This window comes from Hypanus sabinus, chromosome 12, assembly GCF_030144855.1.
Source record: "Hypanus sabinus isolate sHypSab1 chromosome 12, sHypSab1.hap1, whole genome shotgun sequence".
NCBI lineage: Eukaryota > Metazoa > Chordata > Chondrichthyes > Myliobatiformes > Dasyatidae > Hypanus > Hypanus sabinus.
In genome coordinates, this window is record NC_082717.1 from 87,949,546 (window position 1) to 87,967,342 (window position 17,797).

Sequence of the window (17,797 nt, forward strand, 5' to 3'; positions counted from 1 at the left end):
GGGAAGAAGTGTGGGGGCAGGTGTAGCACTTCTTCTGTTTTCAGGGATATTTACCTGCCTATTTTCCATACCCTTTCTTCATACACTCGTCCAAGGATCAACTTTATCTACCATATACATTTACACATATTGGGAATGTGTTGGTCAGAGCACAGCATGCAACAGAAAAAAAACAACATTCAACAATTATAAAGGATTGTATATAAATATATAGCTACTAAACTTGTGTGTTGCTCTGGACTCCTAGTATCTGCAGAATCACTTGTTTATGATTCTGCAACTTTTTGACTATGTGTTAGTTGACCCTTAATTGATGTTACAGTCATTTTCCAATCCTTCAGAATGAAGGAGCAAAATATATTTTTAGCTGGGCTTGATTTCAAATAAACATCAACAACTACAGAGCAGGAAGAAAAATTGGGTCTACCAGGACTGTGCTGATTGTGGATTTTGGGTAAGAGATGGAACATAGATTGTAGAAAAGTAAAGTAGTTCAGTTCATCATGTCTGTGCCAACCAAAATGGCAAATCAAACTAAACCTCCCTGCCTGGAGGTAATCCATCCCCTGCATGTTCATGTTTTTATCTAAATGTTTCTTAAGGACCACTGTGACATCACTTCCACCAACACTCCTGGCGGCATGTTCCAGGCACCTGTGTAAGATGAAACTTGGTGTGCAGATGCTCGATCTGTGGGGTAGGTAGTGCTGAGGAAGCAATGCAATCGCAGCAGAACTTAGACAAATTGGAAGAATGGGTAAAAAAGTGGCATATGGAATACGGTGTTGGGAAATCTATGATAATACGTTTTGGTAAAAGGAACAATAGTGCGGACTGTTATTTAACTGGGGAGAAGGTTCAAATATCAAAGGTGCAGAGGGACTTGGGAGTCCTCTTGCAAGGCTTCCAGAAGTTTAATGTACAGGTTGAGTCTGTGGTAAGGAAGGCAAATGCAATGTTGTCATTTATTTCAAGTGGAATAGAATATAAAAGTAAGGAGATAATGCTGAGTCTTTACAAGACACTAGCCAGGCCACACTTGGAGTATTGTCAACAGTTTTGAGCCCCATATCTCAGAAAGGATGTGTTGTCATTGGAGAGAGTCCAGAGGAGGCTCATGAGGATGATTCTGTGAATGAAGAGGTTAACATATGAGAAGCATTTGGCAGTTTTGGGCCTGTGCTCACTGGAATTTCATTGAAACCTACTGAGTGTTGAAAGGTCCAGATAGAGTAGATGTGGAGAGGATGTTTCCTATGGTGGGGATATCCAGAACTAGAGGGCATAGCCGCAAAATTTTGGGGTGACCCTTTATTATAATAGAGGTAAGGAGAAAGTTTTTTAGCCAAAGAGTAGTGAAATTGTGGGTGCTGTGCCACAGTCTGTGGTGGGGGCCAAGTCCGTGGGTATATTTAAGGTGGAAGTTGATTGTTTCCTGATTGGTCAGAATATCAAAGAATATGGCGAGTAGGCAGGTGTATGGGGTTGAGTGTGATCTGGGGTCAGCCATGACGGCATGGTAGAGCAGACTTGATGGGCTGAATGGTCTAATTATGCTCCATTGTCTTATGGTGTTCTCATAATTCCATAAAAAATTCAGGTTTTCCTTCAGCCCCTGCTATTTCAGAGAAAACAACTCAAATTTCTCTATCCCCTCCTGTTAGTTAGGTAATATTCTAATCTGATGAGCCTCTCCAAAGCATCCACATCCTCTTTGTAACCAGAGCTGCAGGCAGTTTTCCAAATGTGGCCTAACCAGAGTTTCATGTAGCTGCAACATGACTTCCTGTCTCTGATACTCAGTGCTGCAACTGATGCAGGCGAGTGTCCATTTGACTTTTTTATCACTCTTTCTACTTGTGTCACTACTTTAAGGAAGCTGTGGACTTTCACTCCAAGATCTTTCTTGTACATCAATAGTCCTATCACTAATGTATTTTTTCCCTTGTATTTGACTGCTCAATTAAGCTCCATCTGCCATTTCTCTGGCTATATCTGAGATTGCTCTGTATCTTGCTGTTTGACAACCTTCCTCACTGTACATAACCTCACCAATTTTTGTGTGGTGTGCAAACTTGCTAATAAACCTAGCTACATTTTCATCTAAGTTTTTTATGTACATCACAAACACCAGCGGTTCCATTGCTGATCTGTGTGCAACACTGCTGGTCACAGATCTCCAGCCAGAATGATGCTTTCCCCAGAATCCTGTCTTTTGTGTCCAAGTCAATTTTGAATCCAAATCTCTGTGGAACCCATGTGTCTTGGCCTTCTGGATCAGGGCATTGTGAGGGACCTTGAGGCTCAGATGCCTTACTAAAGTTAATGTAGACAACATTACTCTCTGTCATCTTCGTCACAATTTCAAAAAAAATTCAATCAAGTTTGTGAGACGTATGCACAGAAGGTTGTGCTGAATACTTAAGGTTCAGGATTGCTTATTGTCATTCTTCAGTACAGACGTAAAGGAGAACAAAATGATTGTTACTTAAGATCCAATACAGCATTAAAAAACATAAATGCAAGGAACACTAAAAAACAAAGAAAACACAATAAATATATAAGCTATCCTCAATGCACAACTCAAAACTCAATGCACGGGAGATTTGTTTCAGCATTATCACAGAGACTAGAAATGATTTTGAGTGTGATATATCTGATTATTTAAATAACTTACTAGATTCGTCTTGTTATCCATAAATTGTTTAGCAAAGCTCTGCTGTAGATTGTGTGTCCAATGTTATCATAAACTCCACCTTTGCACTAATTGATCAGTATCACCATGTACATGTTTTGAAATGATAAACACTGAGTGCTGGAAGTTGATTCCAGTTTTCAAGCTGCAGAGCATGAAGACATAGTTCTGTTTTATTAATCCAAAACTATTTTTCTTTCACTATGTTCTGAAATGATCAGAACAGATGAAAATCTTATGGTGGGGGAGGTACTTTTTCAAAAATATAATTCAACTGTAGTTTTTAAAGCCCCATCCTGATGTTGGAGGACTATGTGAGTGTGTTTGGGGAGATTTATTGCTGCTGTTATTCCTCCATGAGGTCCACAACCTTGTCATACAGTTTAGAGGTTTGCATGCTTTGATGACCCTGAGAGCTGTGTTTGCTGGAGTCAGGGCCTGGTGCTTTGGCTTTTGGTTGGGTCACCCATGCCATACAGGTCAAAGGGTAGAGGACAGACTAAGAGTGGTCCACCAGTCTTCCATGTTTGGGGGCAAATAACCCTGAATGGTCAAAAATTGTTATGGAAACAGCAATAAAGAATCTTTCTAAATCTGTGTGCGATGGATGGTACATCAATGGGGGACCTTCATTGCTGCCCCAAACGCCAGCAGTGTAACAGGCAGCAAGTGTTGCATTGTTTTGTGAACATAGTATGTGTCCATGCTTTGGGGCTGGAACATGTGGCAACACTTCTGGGCTGCTTCTGTCGTGGTTTCTCGTGCCCCGCAAACGGCCAGGAGACACAGAAGATTCTTCAAGAAGGGTTAAACTTTAATTTGCAAATCAAAGCTGAGAGTCATTGAGCTAGTCGCTGATTGCCCACCGATCCTTGTACATAGCATTTTTTATAGCAATCTTCTGGTTTAATTGCATTAGCATATCCAATCGGTCTACAGTTGCGTATCACAAGTGCATCCGCCACTATTGTTTCTACCCATTGACTTAATCCTGTTCTAATCTACATTTCTTAGCTACCTCTCCTTAACACACCATTGTCTTCCATGTTCTTAAGATTGCATTCTCCTACTAAATTGGATACATGCATAGCAAATAGCAAGTTCAAAGCTGACTACATAGTTTTGGTTACACAGCAAACAATGCAACTTTTATACTCCAATACTTCCCAGCACATCCTTAGTTTGTGTTGGTTGTTGATGCAAAAGGTGCATTTCACTTTACGTTTTGATGTACGTGTGATAAATGAATCTGAAGACTGCTTGCTCCTCTTGGTGCTCTGTGTGTCAGCAGGAATTATGTCTGGGATGTGGAGTGGAACTATGTACACATAGACTCTGATCCAGTAATGAGGGTGCTTCCATGGGTAGTGACGCAATGAGGCAGTGGCACAGAGCTCCACTAAATTGCATATTTTGTTTTAGTCCGTGAAACTGTTACCAAAATGAGATTTCTGAGAAAAATACAAATGTATTGAGGAAAAACCTACTCAAGGAAGAACAAAGTTATGGGATTGACTTGTTAACTAATTTGTAAAATTGAAAAGTGACCTCTGTTTCTTTTGTCAGTTTAGTTTGGCATGCAGACCTCATCACTGTTTATATTTAATTCTACCTTAATGCTGTAGGATGTAATTATACACTCAGTGGCCACTTTAAAGAGTACCTCCTGCATCTGATAAAATGACCACTGAGTGAATGTTTGTGAATTTCTGCTGCTGTTAGCATATCCGCTTCAAGGTCCACGCAGAGATGCTCTTCTGTGCACAGCCTGGTAATGTGTGGTTATTTGAGTTGCTGTCGCCTTCCTCTCATCTTGAACCAGTCTGACCATTCTACTCTGACCTCTCTCATTAACAGTGTTTTTGCTCACAGAACTGCCATTCACTGAATGTTTTTTGTTTATTGCACCATTCTCTGTAAACACCATAAACTTGTGCATGAAAATCGCAAGAGACGAGCAGTTCCTGAGTTATCACCCCGTTTTACACCAACAATTATTCCATGGTCAAAGTCACTCAGATAACATTTCTTCCCCTGTCTGAACAACTGAACTTTTGACCACGTCTGCATCTTTTATGCATTGAGTTGCTGCAGCATAATTGGCTGATTAGATATTTGTAAAAACGTGCAGGTGTACCCAATAAAGTGGCCATTGAGTGGGGCTGAAAAATGTGTTTTTTTTTCTCTCTTGGACACTGTATGATGTGGTTTGTGGACTGGTTTAAGATGTTTCATTTATTCTAGATTTAAGAGAGCAGCAGTTCAGGAATAAATACCATTACTGTCAATCAGCACATGGAAAGGGACTCAATGCTCTGAAATTTAGGTCAAGGCTTGTGCTGAAGCTTGAAACCAATGGGAGAATGCCGATAATGCCCAGATGATCAGGTGGCTTCTGTGGAAAGAGGGAATCTGATTTAATGCTACGAGTGGAAAAATGTTGCAGCAGAGCTGGCCAGTCTTAATGCAGATAGAGAAAAACAAGTGATTTGAAATTGTGGAATTCGATACTGAGTCCTGAAAGCTACAATGTGCTGAGATGGTTCTGTTTCTCTAGCATACAGTGCGGTAATTTGGAATAGCCACCTTCCTTGTTGCATGCCTCAGACAGATAGATCAGAGGAGTGGGATGGCAGATTCAGATGAGACACGCCTCGAGATTAATTATTGGACTTGGGTTTATATTTGCAGAAGAGAAGATTGGAAGGAATCTGATTGAAGTATTTAATATCATGTTGTGTAGATGAAATGAATAAAGAGCTATCGGCAGAGGAGTTGAGAACTAGGGGGCATAAAATGAAAGGAGAGTGGCAAATGAACCTCGATCCAATGAGTTAATTTTCTTTACAGGGGTTAGGGTTTGAAATGCACTGCCAGGGTCTGTGTGGAGGGAGATTCATTCAGGGTGTTCAGAAGGGAACTGCATAAATACAGTATCTGAAAAGACAATGCGAAGAACGGTGAAGAGGAGAGAGCAGAGTGGTATTAGCCGGATTGCTCTTGCACTGAGCTGGTAGGGACTTGAGGGCTGTGTGTCTTGGAACCATTTTGCTTCTGTGAACAGAAAAGAATCAGGGTAAATGGTTGATGTTCATGATGGTGAGCCACAAATAGTGATGTAGCACAGTGGTCAGTTCTGGATCCTCAGATATTTGCAATCTAAGTGAAAGGGCCTGGGTTTATTTGTTTGATTAAATTTGCTGAGAAAGCAAATTATAATGAGAGAACACAGGATCTGTAAAAGGGATGTTGGTAGATTAAGTGAATAGACAAATTTCACAACTAGTATATAGAATGCGGATGTGGGGTACTTTGGTAGGAAGGGGCAAGAAGCAAGAAATACCTACGAACGCTGTGGTATAGTAAGTTTGCAGATATGTACCACAGAAAATCAGAAGGAGATGAAGTGTTGCCTGTCATCCCCCATTCCCTATGCAGCAAAAGATTTTAGATTCTTGCTACAACCATAAATGGCATGTGTGAAACCATGTGTGCAACACTGCTTGGGTCCAGAGGAGATTCATGAGAATTATCCTGGGAGTGAAAGTGTTAACATATGAAGAGTGTTTGATGGCTGGGCCTTATTTGCTAGAGTTTAGAAAAATGAGGGGTGGAGGTGGATCTAATTGAAACCTATTGAATAATCGAAGGCCTAGATAGAGTGGATGTGATGAGGATATTTCCTACAGTGGGGGACTCTAGGACCAGAGGGCAGAATTTCAGAATAGAAGGGTGTCCCATCAGACTAGAGATGAGAAGGAATTTCTTTAGTCAGAATCTATGAAATTCATTGTCACAGACAGCTGTGGAGGCTGTTATTGGGTATATTTAAAGTGGAGGTTGATAGGTTCTTGATTAGACAGGGTGCTAAAGGATACAGGAAGAAGACAGGAACATAGGTTTGAGAGAGATAATAAATCAGCCATGATGGAATAGCAGAGCAGACTCAGTGGGCTGATTGGCCTAATTCTGCTATGTCTTATAGTCTTATGGAATCTTGCCTTTTAATTTAAGGAAAGATGTATTGAAATCAGGCAGTTCAGAGAGAATTCACTGAGTTGAGCTAGTTTATAAAGAAACAAGGGGGGGGGAACTTCACTCAGAAGATGGTGTGAGTGTGGAATGAGCTGCCAGTGAAAGTGGTGGATGTGGATTTGATTGCAACGATTAAGAGAAGTTATGGAATTATATAGGATGGGAGGTATATGGCGGGCTGCGGTCCAGGTGCCAGTTGATCGAACTAGACAGAATTGCAGTTTGGAATGAACTAGATGGGCCAAAAGACCTGTTTTCTGTGCTGTAGTGCTGTGACTTTATTCCAGTACTGCAATCTCCTCCAGTCTCTCTCTGGTAAGGAAAGGTTGAGTAACGTGGGCCTGGATATTATTGGCATTTAAAACCTGCAGTTAGATTACTTAAGCAAATTCTGAGGGGACTTGACCAAGCAGATGTTAGTGTTTTTCATTATAGTGGAATCTGGTACTAGAAGGGGTATTATTTCAGAATAAGAATTAGTTCCCAATTATTTAAGGAAAACATGGGCAAGGATGCATTTCAAGAGGTAATGCATCTTTGGAACTCTCATTGCCAGAGAGCTGTGGCGATTGTTGTGTATTTAATATTTCAGTAAAATTTGAATAATATTGCAAATATGTTGATTAAGCATTCCTTATTTGTTTAAATAATTCATTGTGGTTTATATGTAAAAATACACACTGCCACATGATACGTGCGTGCCTCGCTTAAAGTAAAACATGAAGTTAGACTTTCAATTCAGACTCTGGTGTCTACCATTGAATTACAAAACATAATGATTTAGTGTTTTGAGTTACAAAACATAACGATTGTGTCATTGAATGTTCAGGCTGATATTTAGTGTTGGTGATGAAGTTGGTTATAGCATCATGTAGGAAGATGGAGCTGAGCCAAGGGCAGATTAACCAAACCTCACACTACTATTTTTCATTCTTGCATTTTTTTTGACTCACAATTTGGACTCCCAAGGGGATCACTTGAATTCGTTAAAGCTTTGGTCAGAATATAGTTAAAAGATTTGAATTGCACTGGTGTGCTATGAATGGCTGGCCTTGACATCAAGGCAAAATTGTAACATTATATAGCACTTGTAAAACTGGTTCATTGATAATAGAGGGGCAAAACCTTTTACTGGTTGAAGTTATATCAAGCACCAAGGAAAATATGGAAGGGCCACTGCAAGTATCTAGTATGGAAGAGCCACTGCACAGGATGGAAAAAGCTGCAGAAAGTTGCAATCTCGGTCATCTCCATCATGGTCATTAGTCTTCCCAGCATTGAGGATATTTTCAAAAGGCAATATCTCAAAAAGGTGGCCTCCATCATTAAGGGCCCCCTTTATCCTGGACATGCCCTCTCATTGCAACCAAGAAGGAGGGGGTTTAGGAGCCCAAAGGGACACACTCAACATCAGATTTGTGAACAGACAATGAACCAACCAATGAACACGACCTCACTATTTTTGCTCTCTTTTTGCACTACATATTTAAGTTTAAAATGTACAGTATGTAGTTCTTATTGTAATTTGGTATTTTTATGTATTACACTATACTGCTGCTGCAAAACAACAGGTTTCGCAATATGTCAGTGATATTAAACCTGATTTTGGTTCTGAGATGGGTATGGGTTGTAAGTCAATAATCAGGCCAAGGATACAGCTACAGAATTTTTTTAGGGTAGTTTTAAAACGGATCTCAACTCCATCAATGACTTTCTCCCTCAGAATTGGTGGTTGTAAAATACTCAGTTCTGTTTGCAACTTCTCAAAACATGAAGCTGTTCACATTGGCATGCAGTGAGTCTCGGGCAAAATTACAACATGTTTCTTGTCAGCATATAATCCATTCTCTCCTTTTCAGATCCCAAGTGGATGACATCATATTTGCAATGAAATTATTTATTTCTCACAGCCATTCACCTAATGCAGGGGAATACAGTAACATATCTGTATGCTTAAGTCCCACAAACAGGAAAAATTGTACTTCTCCCCTCTCATGACAGTTATTTATTTGCTTTTATTGTGTTGCTTCTTGTGGAGCTTCTTCATTGTACATTTGCTCTCGCTGGCCACTCTTATTAGGGTCCTCCTTACCCAATAAAGTGGCCACTGTATTCTGTATGATCGTGGTCTTCTGCTACTGTAGCCCATCTACTTCAAGCTTTGACATGTTGTGCATTCAGAAATGCTCTTCTGCTTACCACTGTTGTAAAGTGTTGAACCAATCCGACCATTCTCCTCTGACCTCTCTCATTAACAAGATATTTCCACCCACAGAACTGCCCCTTATTGGATGTTTTTTTAAAAACTTATTTTAGCGATACAGCATGGAGTAGGCCCTTCCAGCTCTTTGAACCAAGCCACCCTAGCAACCACTGATAAAGTTGATTAACTTAAACAAGTCATGGGACAATATACAATGTCCAATTAATCTACCAAACAAGTCTTTGGACTGTGGGAGGAAACCGGAGGACCCAGTGAAAGCCCACACCTTCCACGGGGAGGACCTGCAGAAACTCTGTACAGAAGGGTGCTGGAATTGAACTTCAAGCTCTGGAATACCCTGAGCTGCAATAGCGTCGTGCTAACCACTGCACTACCATGGTGCCTAAATGATGCATTTTTTCATGCATCTGTAAACTCTAGAGACTGTTGTGTGTGAAAATCACAAGAAATCAACAGTTGCTGAGAAACTCAAACCACCCTGTCTGGCACCAGTGATCATTCCTTGGTCAAAAGTAACCTGGATCACATACTTCCGCATTCTGATGTTTGGTCTGAACAACAACTGAACCTCTTGACCATGTCTTTTATGCATTAAGTTGCTGCCACATGATTGCCTGTTTAGGTATTTTCATTTCCTAAGGAGGAGTACCTAATAAAGTGGTCATTGAGTATACTTATTCACTCTGCTTCTCAAGTTAGAACAATAACTGCATCATAAAAGTAGTTTGTAAAGAGCTATGGGGTGCCCTGAGGTTACAAAAGATTTTCTTTAAGTGGAACTTTGATATTTTTTGTTTTCTTTCTCTTGTTTAGATGTTTATTTTTTAGTTCTGAACACGCATATTGATCACAAGTGCCAGCCACATTGGCAGCTGGACTGCTGTGAGTCTATGATTGATGGATCACTAGCTAAGCACAGGAATTTGTGCAGCTGAGCTGGGGGAAGCAAATGTATGGATACTCTGCTGTTGGGCACTTTGAGCATTCATGTGGTTTGTTTTTACAATGGCTCATCACTGGTTAGTTAAGTGCAGTCAGCAAAGCAAAGCCTCATTAATGCAAGCTCTGCTGCCAACATAATTAAAGATTCTTCCCACCCCGGTCATTCTCTCTTCTTCCCTCTCTCACTGGGCTGAAAATGCAAAAGTTTGAGAGTGTGTACACCAGGCTCAAGGACGGCTTTTGTGTTGTTATGGAACTTCTGAGCAGATCTCTTGTATGCCAAAAGATTAACTCTTCATCTCCCAGTCTACCTCAATATGTTGCTTGCATATTATTTGTCTATTTGAAAAACTCTCTCCGTAACTCTAATACCATATTCTGTATTCTGTTTTCTTTCTTCTACTTCAATGTTGGTATGTATCTGACTGACTGACGTATGAGCAAAGGCTTTCACTTAACATGTGATAGTATTAAAACTAATTTCTCAATATTCATTCATTGGCAGCATTGAGTAATGTAGAGATGCAATTCCAAACAAGATAGGCTTGTTCCAATTATTTCCCCAAATGGTGATACAACTTTAGAGTTTGAAAAAAAGAAATTAGTTCTAACAGACTGCTGACTTTGGACAGAGATCACAGCCAGCCTATGGCCACCTTTTGCCACTATATGCTTAATGCAGGGGTTCCCAACGTTTTTTATTCCATGGACCCCTACCATTAACTGAGGGGTCTGTGGACCCCTGGTTTAAAAGTCATCCAAAGCTCTGCTGCTGTATAACTACTTAGTGCACCATTTAGCTATGAGCCTTTGAGCTGCTGACATGCATTCGGTCCTCGTTTGATGTTGATTTTTATACATAAATTTGATCAAAGTTCTCCTTCTCCAGTTTCCTGCAAGGCTATGAGCATCATGATTTGGCTTTTCCACTTCTTTCTACCTTGTATTACCCCTCCCCTATATTTGAGAAAATGCCTTCAACTGTCTGGCCACCAATTTCTTTATCTAAGCCTCTCCACCTCTTTGAACGTGCCTGTACAAGTTGAAAAGCTACAAATAGATCACTTGGAAACGAGACTGTTTTCTGGATGATTATGATTTAAGTGCATCCAATTGATCCTTTGATGTGCGTCACACAGACATAGAGACGTGCGCAAATTCAAAGTAATTTTATTAATGAAGTACTGATGTATCACCATACACTACCTTGAGATTCATTTTCTTGCAGACATTTATAGTAGAACAGAGAAATACAATAGAATCAAAGAAACTCCACACAAAGATTCAAACAACCAATGTGCAAAAGAAGACAAACTATACAAATAAAAAGTAAATAAGTAATCCGGAGAACATGAGTCCATAGGTTGTGGTATCCATTCCGTGTTGAGGTGAGTGTAGTTATCCACATTGGTTCAGGAGCCTGATGATTGAAGGGCAATAACTGTTTCTGAACCTGGTTCTGTGGGACCTAAGGCTCCTGTACCGCCTTCCCGAAGGCTCTCTTCTCACAGCCTGACCTGGATGGTGCGGGTCCATGATGATGATGGATACCGCTTTCTTCTGGCAGTGCTCAAGGGTGGGGAGGGCTTTGCCTGTGATGGACTGGGCTGTATCCACTACTCTTTTAGGATTCAGATTTACTATCCAGATATACATCGAAACACAATGAAATAAATCATTGATGGGAGAGGGGAAGAAGCTGTTCATGAATCATTGACCTAGTTATCTATGTAGTATCTTTAAGGTAATAAAATGACTCTTACACATCACCTTTGTATTTTTCTGGAGAAAAATAAGTCATTGGAGCACATTGAGAGATCCTGGGTGAGAGGACAGTAGCTTGGTATGATTTTGGAATATTTCTGAGGAAGGTTAGGTGAAGAGATTTAGGAAGCATTTCCAGTGCAGAAGGTTTTGGCTACGGAACACCATCATTAATGCTGGGGTTAAAATTTGGGATCAACAATAGCTTAGGAGGAATGGAGAGAATATAGAGCTACAGGAGCCTTACTAGGAAAGACTGAAACATGGAACGATTTGGAATAACATGAGAATTTTAAAATCAATTTATTTGTCAGGTGGGATCGAACAGGAGTAACAGGTGAGTGCAACTTGTATCACTTCTGGTGTTCGTTACCAGAGATCTGGAGAACTCAAGTTTTAAAAAGGGTGACAACTGAGGCAACCATTTTTCAAAATTTCTGATACTTTCCTACAACATTGGGTGGCACCATGGCGTAGTGGTTAGCGTCTCACTATTTCAGCACCAGTAACCCAGGTTCAGTTTCCACTGCTCTGCGCAAGGAGTTTGTATGCTTTTCTCAAGACCGCATGGGTTTCCTCCCACACTCCAAAAATGGTTTCATTTAATGCCAGAGAAATTATACAGCATACAACCTGAAATCCTCACTCTGCAGACATCCTCAAAACAGAAGGAAAAACCCGAAAGAATGAATGACAAAAAAACATTAGAACCCTGAAGTCCCCTACCCCACTCCAATGCACATCAACCCTCTCCCTCACCGCTACTTATTCTGGCATAAAGCATCAGTATTTCCAACAAAAGAACAGCCCCAAAGAGAGACATTGGTCTACTAACTGATCCTTCCAACATTTCAACTTCTCTGTCTCTCTCTGGAGAGACAGGTATTAATCCTCCCACTGCGAGAGGAGAGACAAAACAAATGCAATTGTAGGTTTATCAATCATATGGGTGTTATGAGGTAGTGCAGACTCATTGGCCTGTTACTGTGCTATATCTCGAAATATAATCAACAAAATAAAAGGAAACCATTTGACTTATCAAGTCTATGCTGACTCTCAGAGCAATCCCATCAATACTATTCTGCTTATTATTATTATTCTCCCATAACTAATTCAGTCACCCAATCCTAACTCCACACTTGACTGTCTTCCATCACCCACCTACAAGGAGTAATTAACAATAAGAAAAGCCACTGAATAGTTGGATAAGATCCAGGTGATCCGCATAATAGTGGAGATGATTTGACATGGATGCTGCTGAATAGTCATAAATGATGAGGGGGTATAGGTTAGCAGAGTTATATTCATAAAGGTTTATGATTTCTGATGGTCACTTTGCCATTGAAGAAAAATTCTTCCAATGGTGGTACTAAATTATGTGACCAATGTTCCCTCTAAGGTGTGCATATCTTTTGCTACTAGTGCACAAAAGATTGTCACCCTCTTCCTCATTAGTATGTTAAGTATATTTTGTGTTTGTACACAATCCATTTCCTTTTCTGGTTTTTGATACAGACGGTGTTGACAATGTGGAGTTTGTGATGATTTGTCTGCAGATTTTAGATCTGGCTTATTTATACTGTTTGCATTGAAGAACTTACTCAGTGTGCACATGTTGTTGACACTGGGCAAACAATTGCACTGCGTAAGATTTTTGCGCACGCTGGTCATTACAAATTAGAGGGAACATTGCACGTGACCTAATACAGGAAAATGCTTTTTGATGTTAAAGTCAGACCAAAAGCCTAGGAGGAGGCTTCTGAGAAGTTTGTTGCTTCTTAGAACACTTCCATTGAGATAATTAACAGTTTTATAAAATATGTAATGAATTTGACTAAATCAGGAGGATGGTTGAAGTGGCAGTAATGTTTGATTTGTGTTCAAGGAACATAATTCTTGTTTAAGCCCATACTTGCTGAACCAGTTGAGTGAAGGACTGTATGGGTTAGTTAGCCAATTCACCTTGCAGCTTTCCTCTACATCCTGAAACATTGGGGATATTTTTCTCGACATTGATGGAGGTCATTGGGTTTATGCAAGTTCTCTTAACGCTCCCATCAGACTCATTTAATCCTGCTAAAAACTGTTCTTTCAATTCCACCCTGATCCTCCTCCCACTCATCCTACACTAAGGATAATCTACAGCATTCAACTAATCCAGCACATCTTTGTGTTGTGGGTGGAAACCAAAACAGTTTTGAGAACTCCAAGCAGTCAAAAGGACAAAGGGGTTCAGGATCAAACCTGGGCCACAGTAAGCAATTATGCAGATTTTCCCATAATATTTTTCTTTTGGTAATTTCTTTGAGTTGTACTTTCATGCAAATTGCACCAAAATCCATAATCTAATGTTCTTCATGGGCTGACCAGTGGTGTAGTGGCATCAGCACCAGACCTCGAAGTAGATGGTCCCAGGTTCAAATCCAGCTGTCTCCTTGCATGCTTTCCATCTGTGCTGAGTTGAGCGTCAAGCTAGCAACTCAGCCTCTTTAAAACAAAAACAGACACGTGCTAACGAAACGGCAAAAAAAAATGCCACCCGCTGTATCACAAGATGTGAAAAGGAGCAACAGCAATTTTGTTCATACATAACAACATTGTACCTGAATGAGTGAGGGAAATAAATTTAGGAGACGTTCTAAAGAAAATGAAATGGACACTTTAAATATATTTTCAAAAATTACGGTATTGTATAAAGCTCATAGAGTAAGGAGCCTTGTGATAGTGACAATAGCAGAGCAAGTTCCAGATGGTGAGGGTTCTTGATAGGCCAATCCCCTGTACCATGGATGTAATGGATTGCAGAAGCTTTGATGAACTTCGACCATACCATTGACTTTGGAGGATGATGGAGATGGGAGATCAACAATGGCCTATGCTCCACTGGAAGTGAAGAGCCCAAGAAAAAGAAGGTGATTTCCTGATGTTGGACGCTGCTTTCTTGCAGCAGTGCTCCTTGTAGATGTGCTCACTGGTGGAAAGAAAGAAAGAAGAATAATAAATAAATAAACAATAAATATTGAGAGCATGAGATGAAGAGTCTTTGAAAGTGAGTCCATTGGTTGTGGGAACAGTTTATTGATGGGGTGAGTGAAGTTACCCCTTCGGTTAAAGAGCCCAATGGCCAAGGATAAGTAAGTGTTCCTGAACTTGGTAGTGTCAGTCCTGAGGCTCCTGTTCCTTCTTCCTGATGACAGCAGCGAGAAGAGAGCTTGTCATGGATGGTGGGGGTCACTGATGATGGGTGCTTCACTTTCCTGCAATACTGCTTTGTTTAGATGTGCTCAGTGATGGGGAGGTTCTCACATGTGATGGCCGTATTCCATTATTTTTTTTGTAGGATTTCCCTTCAAGGACATTGGTGTTTCCATAGCAGGCTGTGATACAGCTAATTAATGTACTCTCATATCTATAGAAGTTCGTCGTAAGCTTAGAAGTTTGCTCTGTTAAAATAAGCATCCTTGTGCATTACAGCGTATATACTACTTATCTCTGGAGTTCTACATGGGCCGGACCTTGCAGAATACTATGGTGAACCTGGGAATGGAGAATGCCACAGATGAGGCCATATATCAGGTATGCTACATGAATCTTTGGCTCGTTTGCAGAATTCTGTTATCTCAGTCATCAGAAATTGAATGCATAGATAAGAATTGCAGGAGGTTATTAATTGTAGAGCAGCAACTTATTAATGGCTCAGTTGAAGAACATTTGAACTACTGTCTGAGCTTCATTTTGTGGATGAGCTTATGGAAATTAAGAGTCCATCCATTCTTCCTTCTGGGTAACGTAGATTAGAAGTGAGGCTTTTCTAGCCCTGTTTTTATTGTGCATGTGTATTCCTGCTTATGATCAGATAATGTGATGGAATAGCTTGTACTTGAAGTCATGTTAGAGAGAGCTCTGGCTCCGGAAGTTTATTTTTTAACTGCCTTTTATAGAAATGATGAGAAGGTCCACTTCAATGTGTAATGAATGTGGCAAATAAATGTCAGCTGTAATCACATAGGCAACACTGGTCTTGTCTTGTATTCATTAGAGCCTCCAGTGTTATTGCCTTTTGTGTCCTTCAACATTTATTTGCACAATACAGTTTCCTGGCAGCAATGAATGCACCACTTTATCCAAGGAGTGATTTTATTGCTGCACCATATGGTCTTTGAAAGTTGTATTGATGTATTCAGCATTCAGCCATTAAGATTGAGGACATCAATTATGTAATCCAAGAGCAGTCATTCTAGCTACTGGATAAAAACACCACATTTAATTTCACATTTTAGCATGTCTGTAATATGTGTATGTAAGCAGGAACATCTCAGTACACTGTATCAGCAAGGAAGCCACCAACATTATTTGTGGGATAACTGTAGTATAAAGTTACTTGCATCCTTGCACTGGATTGAAAAAGGCATCCAATTACTACCCCATGCCCCTGTTTCTTTCATTAGTATTGGAAACCATATCTCCTTATTGAGCACATAACCACTTCCCTGATGGTGAACAGTTTGCACACCACAGGTGGAATGCAGAATGAAGATATCTACTTTCCCTTGGTTCTGTTCTGAAACTGACTTAAATCTGATGTCCTCTGATTACTTCTATCATTGAAAACATGACAAATCTTCACAGAGAAAATAACTTGGCACTCTTCTGTTAAATGTCATGGAAGAGATGGTGGGTGCATTGGGCTGCAGACAGTAGTACTGTGTGAAGCTGTTGGTATCTCATTAAGTTCAAGGTTACTCTTCTATTGTACAAGTCGTGACATTGGTCACCTTTCAGCCAAGGAGAGTAAGAACTGGATTGATTATGTTTTGACAGATTTATCAACCAGTTAGCCAAAGGATGAGGCTTAGCTATTGGTCAAAGTTTGTGTTTAGCAGCTTTGTGGAACAAAGCATGTTCTGCCCCAATGGACTGCATCCTTGTTCTTCCCATTCAGTTTTAGACCAGCATTTAGTAGCAAGTTGTCACTGGGTGAGCATGGTTGTCTTGTTGCCAGCAGAAACCTCTCCTGAAATGAAGGTGAAAGGCAAAAAGAACAATATTGTATTGTGAGCTCAAGTAGAAATATCTGTTATGATGGATTTGTATAAATTGGGTCAGTGACGCTGGGCAATTTTTAATATTCAAAATGAAAAGATAAAAGGGAACTATTTTGTCAGATGGATTTAATATCATATATTTGGTGTAACTTTACTCCTTCCCTCGATTATCTAGTTGGGTCTAGATATTGAAGAGCTGGAGGAAATTGAAGAGGATGCTGGACTGGGCAATGGAGGTCTAGGTCGACTGGCAGGTAATTATTATAAATGACAACTCACTGAGATCGATTCTCACTTACTTTTTATGCACATATGGTGCAGTATATGTTTGAATTGTTTAAGTCAATTACATACTTGTATCTAAGCTTGTGTTTCAGTATCTGCACCCTTGTCTCCTCCTTGCGAGAGCAAGACTTGAATTGTATTTTATGTAAATAAATTTGTCCCTCAGAATGTTTTATCCTTGTGAAGTACCATGAAGAATAGGCACAGTTGTAATATCAGAAGGCATGAAGAGGCTGCACAGGGCATTAGAAGTCCTGCTGTTGCTGCCAAATCTTCAAAGTCTGCAGCATGATAGGCAGATTGAAGTCAGGCCCTTCTAGACCAGGGTTTTCCAACCTGGGATCCATGAACTCCTCAGTTAATGGTAGGAGTTAACCCGTGTCCCAGACCAACATCAAGACTCTGATCATACCATAAGACACAGGAACAGAATTAGGCCATTCAGCCCATCAAGTCCACTCCACCATTCCACATGGCTGATTCATTATCCTGCTCAACCCCATTCTCCTGTCTTCTGCTGTATCCTTTAACACATTACTAATCAAGAACCCATCAACCTCTGCTTTAAATATAGCCAATGACTTGGCCTCCACAGCCATCTGTGGCAATGAATTCCACAGATTTACCACACTCTGGTTTAAAAAAAATCCTCATGACTAACTCCAACCCACGAGCACAGCACACACACCAGGCAGCATCTAGAAAAGAATACAGTTGACGTTCCTCCAGCATTTTCTGTGTTGCTCAGATTTCCAGCATCTGCAGATTTTCTCGTTTGTCACTAGCAGAAGCAGTTTACTTCGGAAT

At 40.3% G+C, this 17,797-nt stretch overlaps 2 protein-coding genes across 3 annotated transcripts in view; one reads left to right on the top strand and one right to left on the bottom strand.

Annotated features, from left to right (window-relative positions):
- The window catches only part of LOC132403117 (barrier-to-autointegration factor-like), a 78,080-nt gene that overhangs the window by 23,801 nt on the left and 36,482 nt on the right, over window positions 1–17,797 (bottom strand). The window lies entirely within an intron of this gene.
- The window catches only part of LOC132403109 (glycogen phosphorylase, brain form), a 113,163-nt gene that overhangs the window by 3,582 nt on the left and 91,784 nt on the right, over window positions 1–17,797 (top strand). Inside the window, exons 2-3 of the mRNA XM_059986401.1 lie at window positions 15,135–15,236; window positions 16,881–16,959. Of these exons, the coding sequence (XP_059842384.1) occupies window positions 15,135–15,236; window positions 16,881–16,959 (181 nt within the window). The remainder of the gene's footprint in view (window positions 1–15,134; window positions 15,237–16,880; window positions 16,960–17,797) is intronic.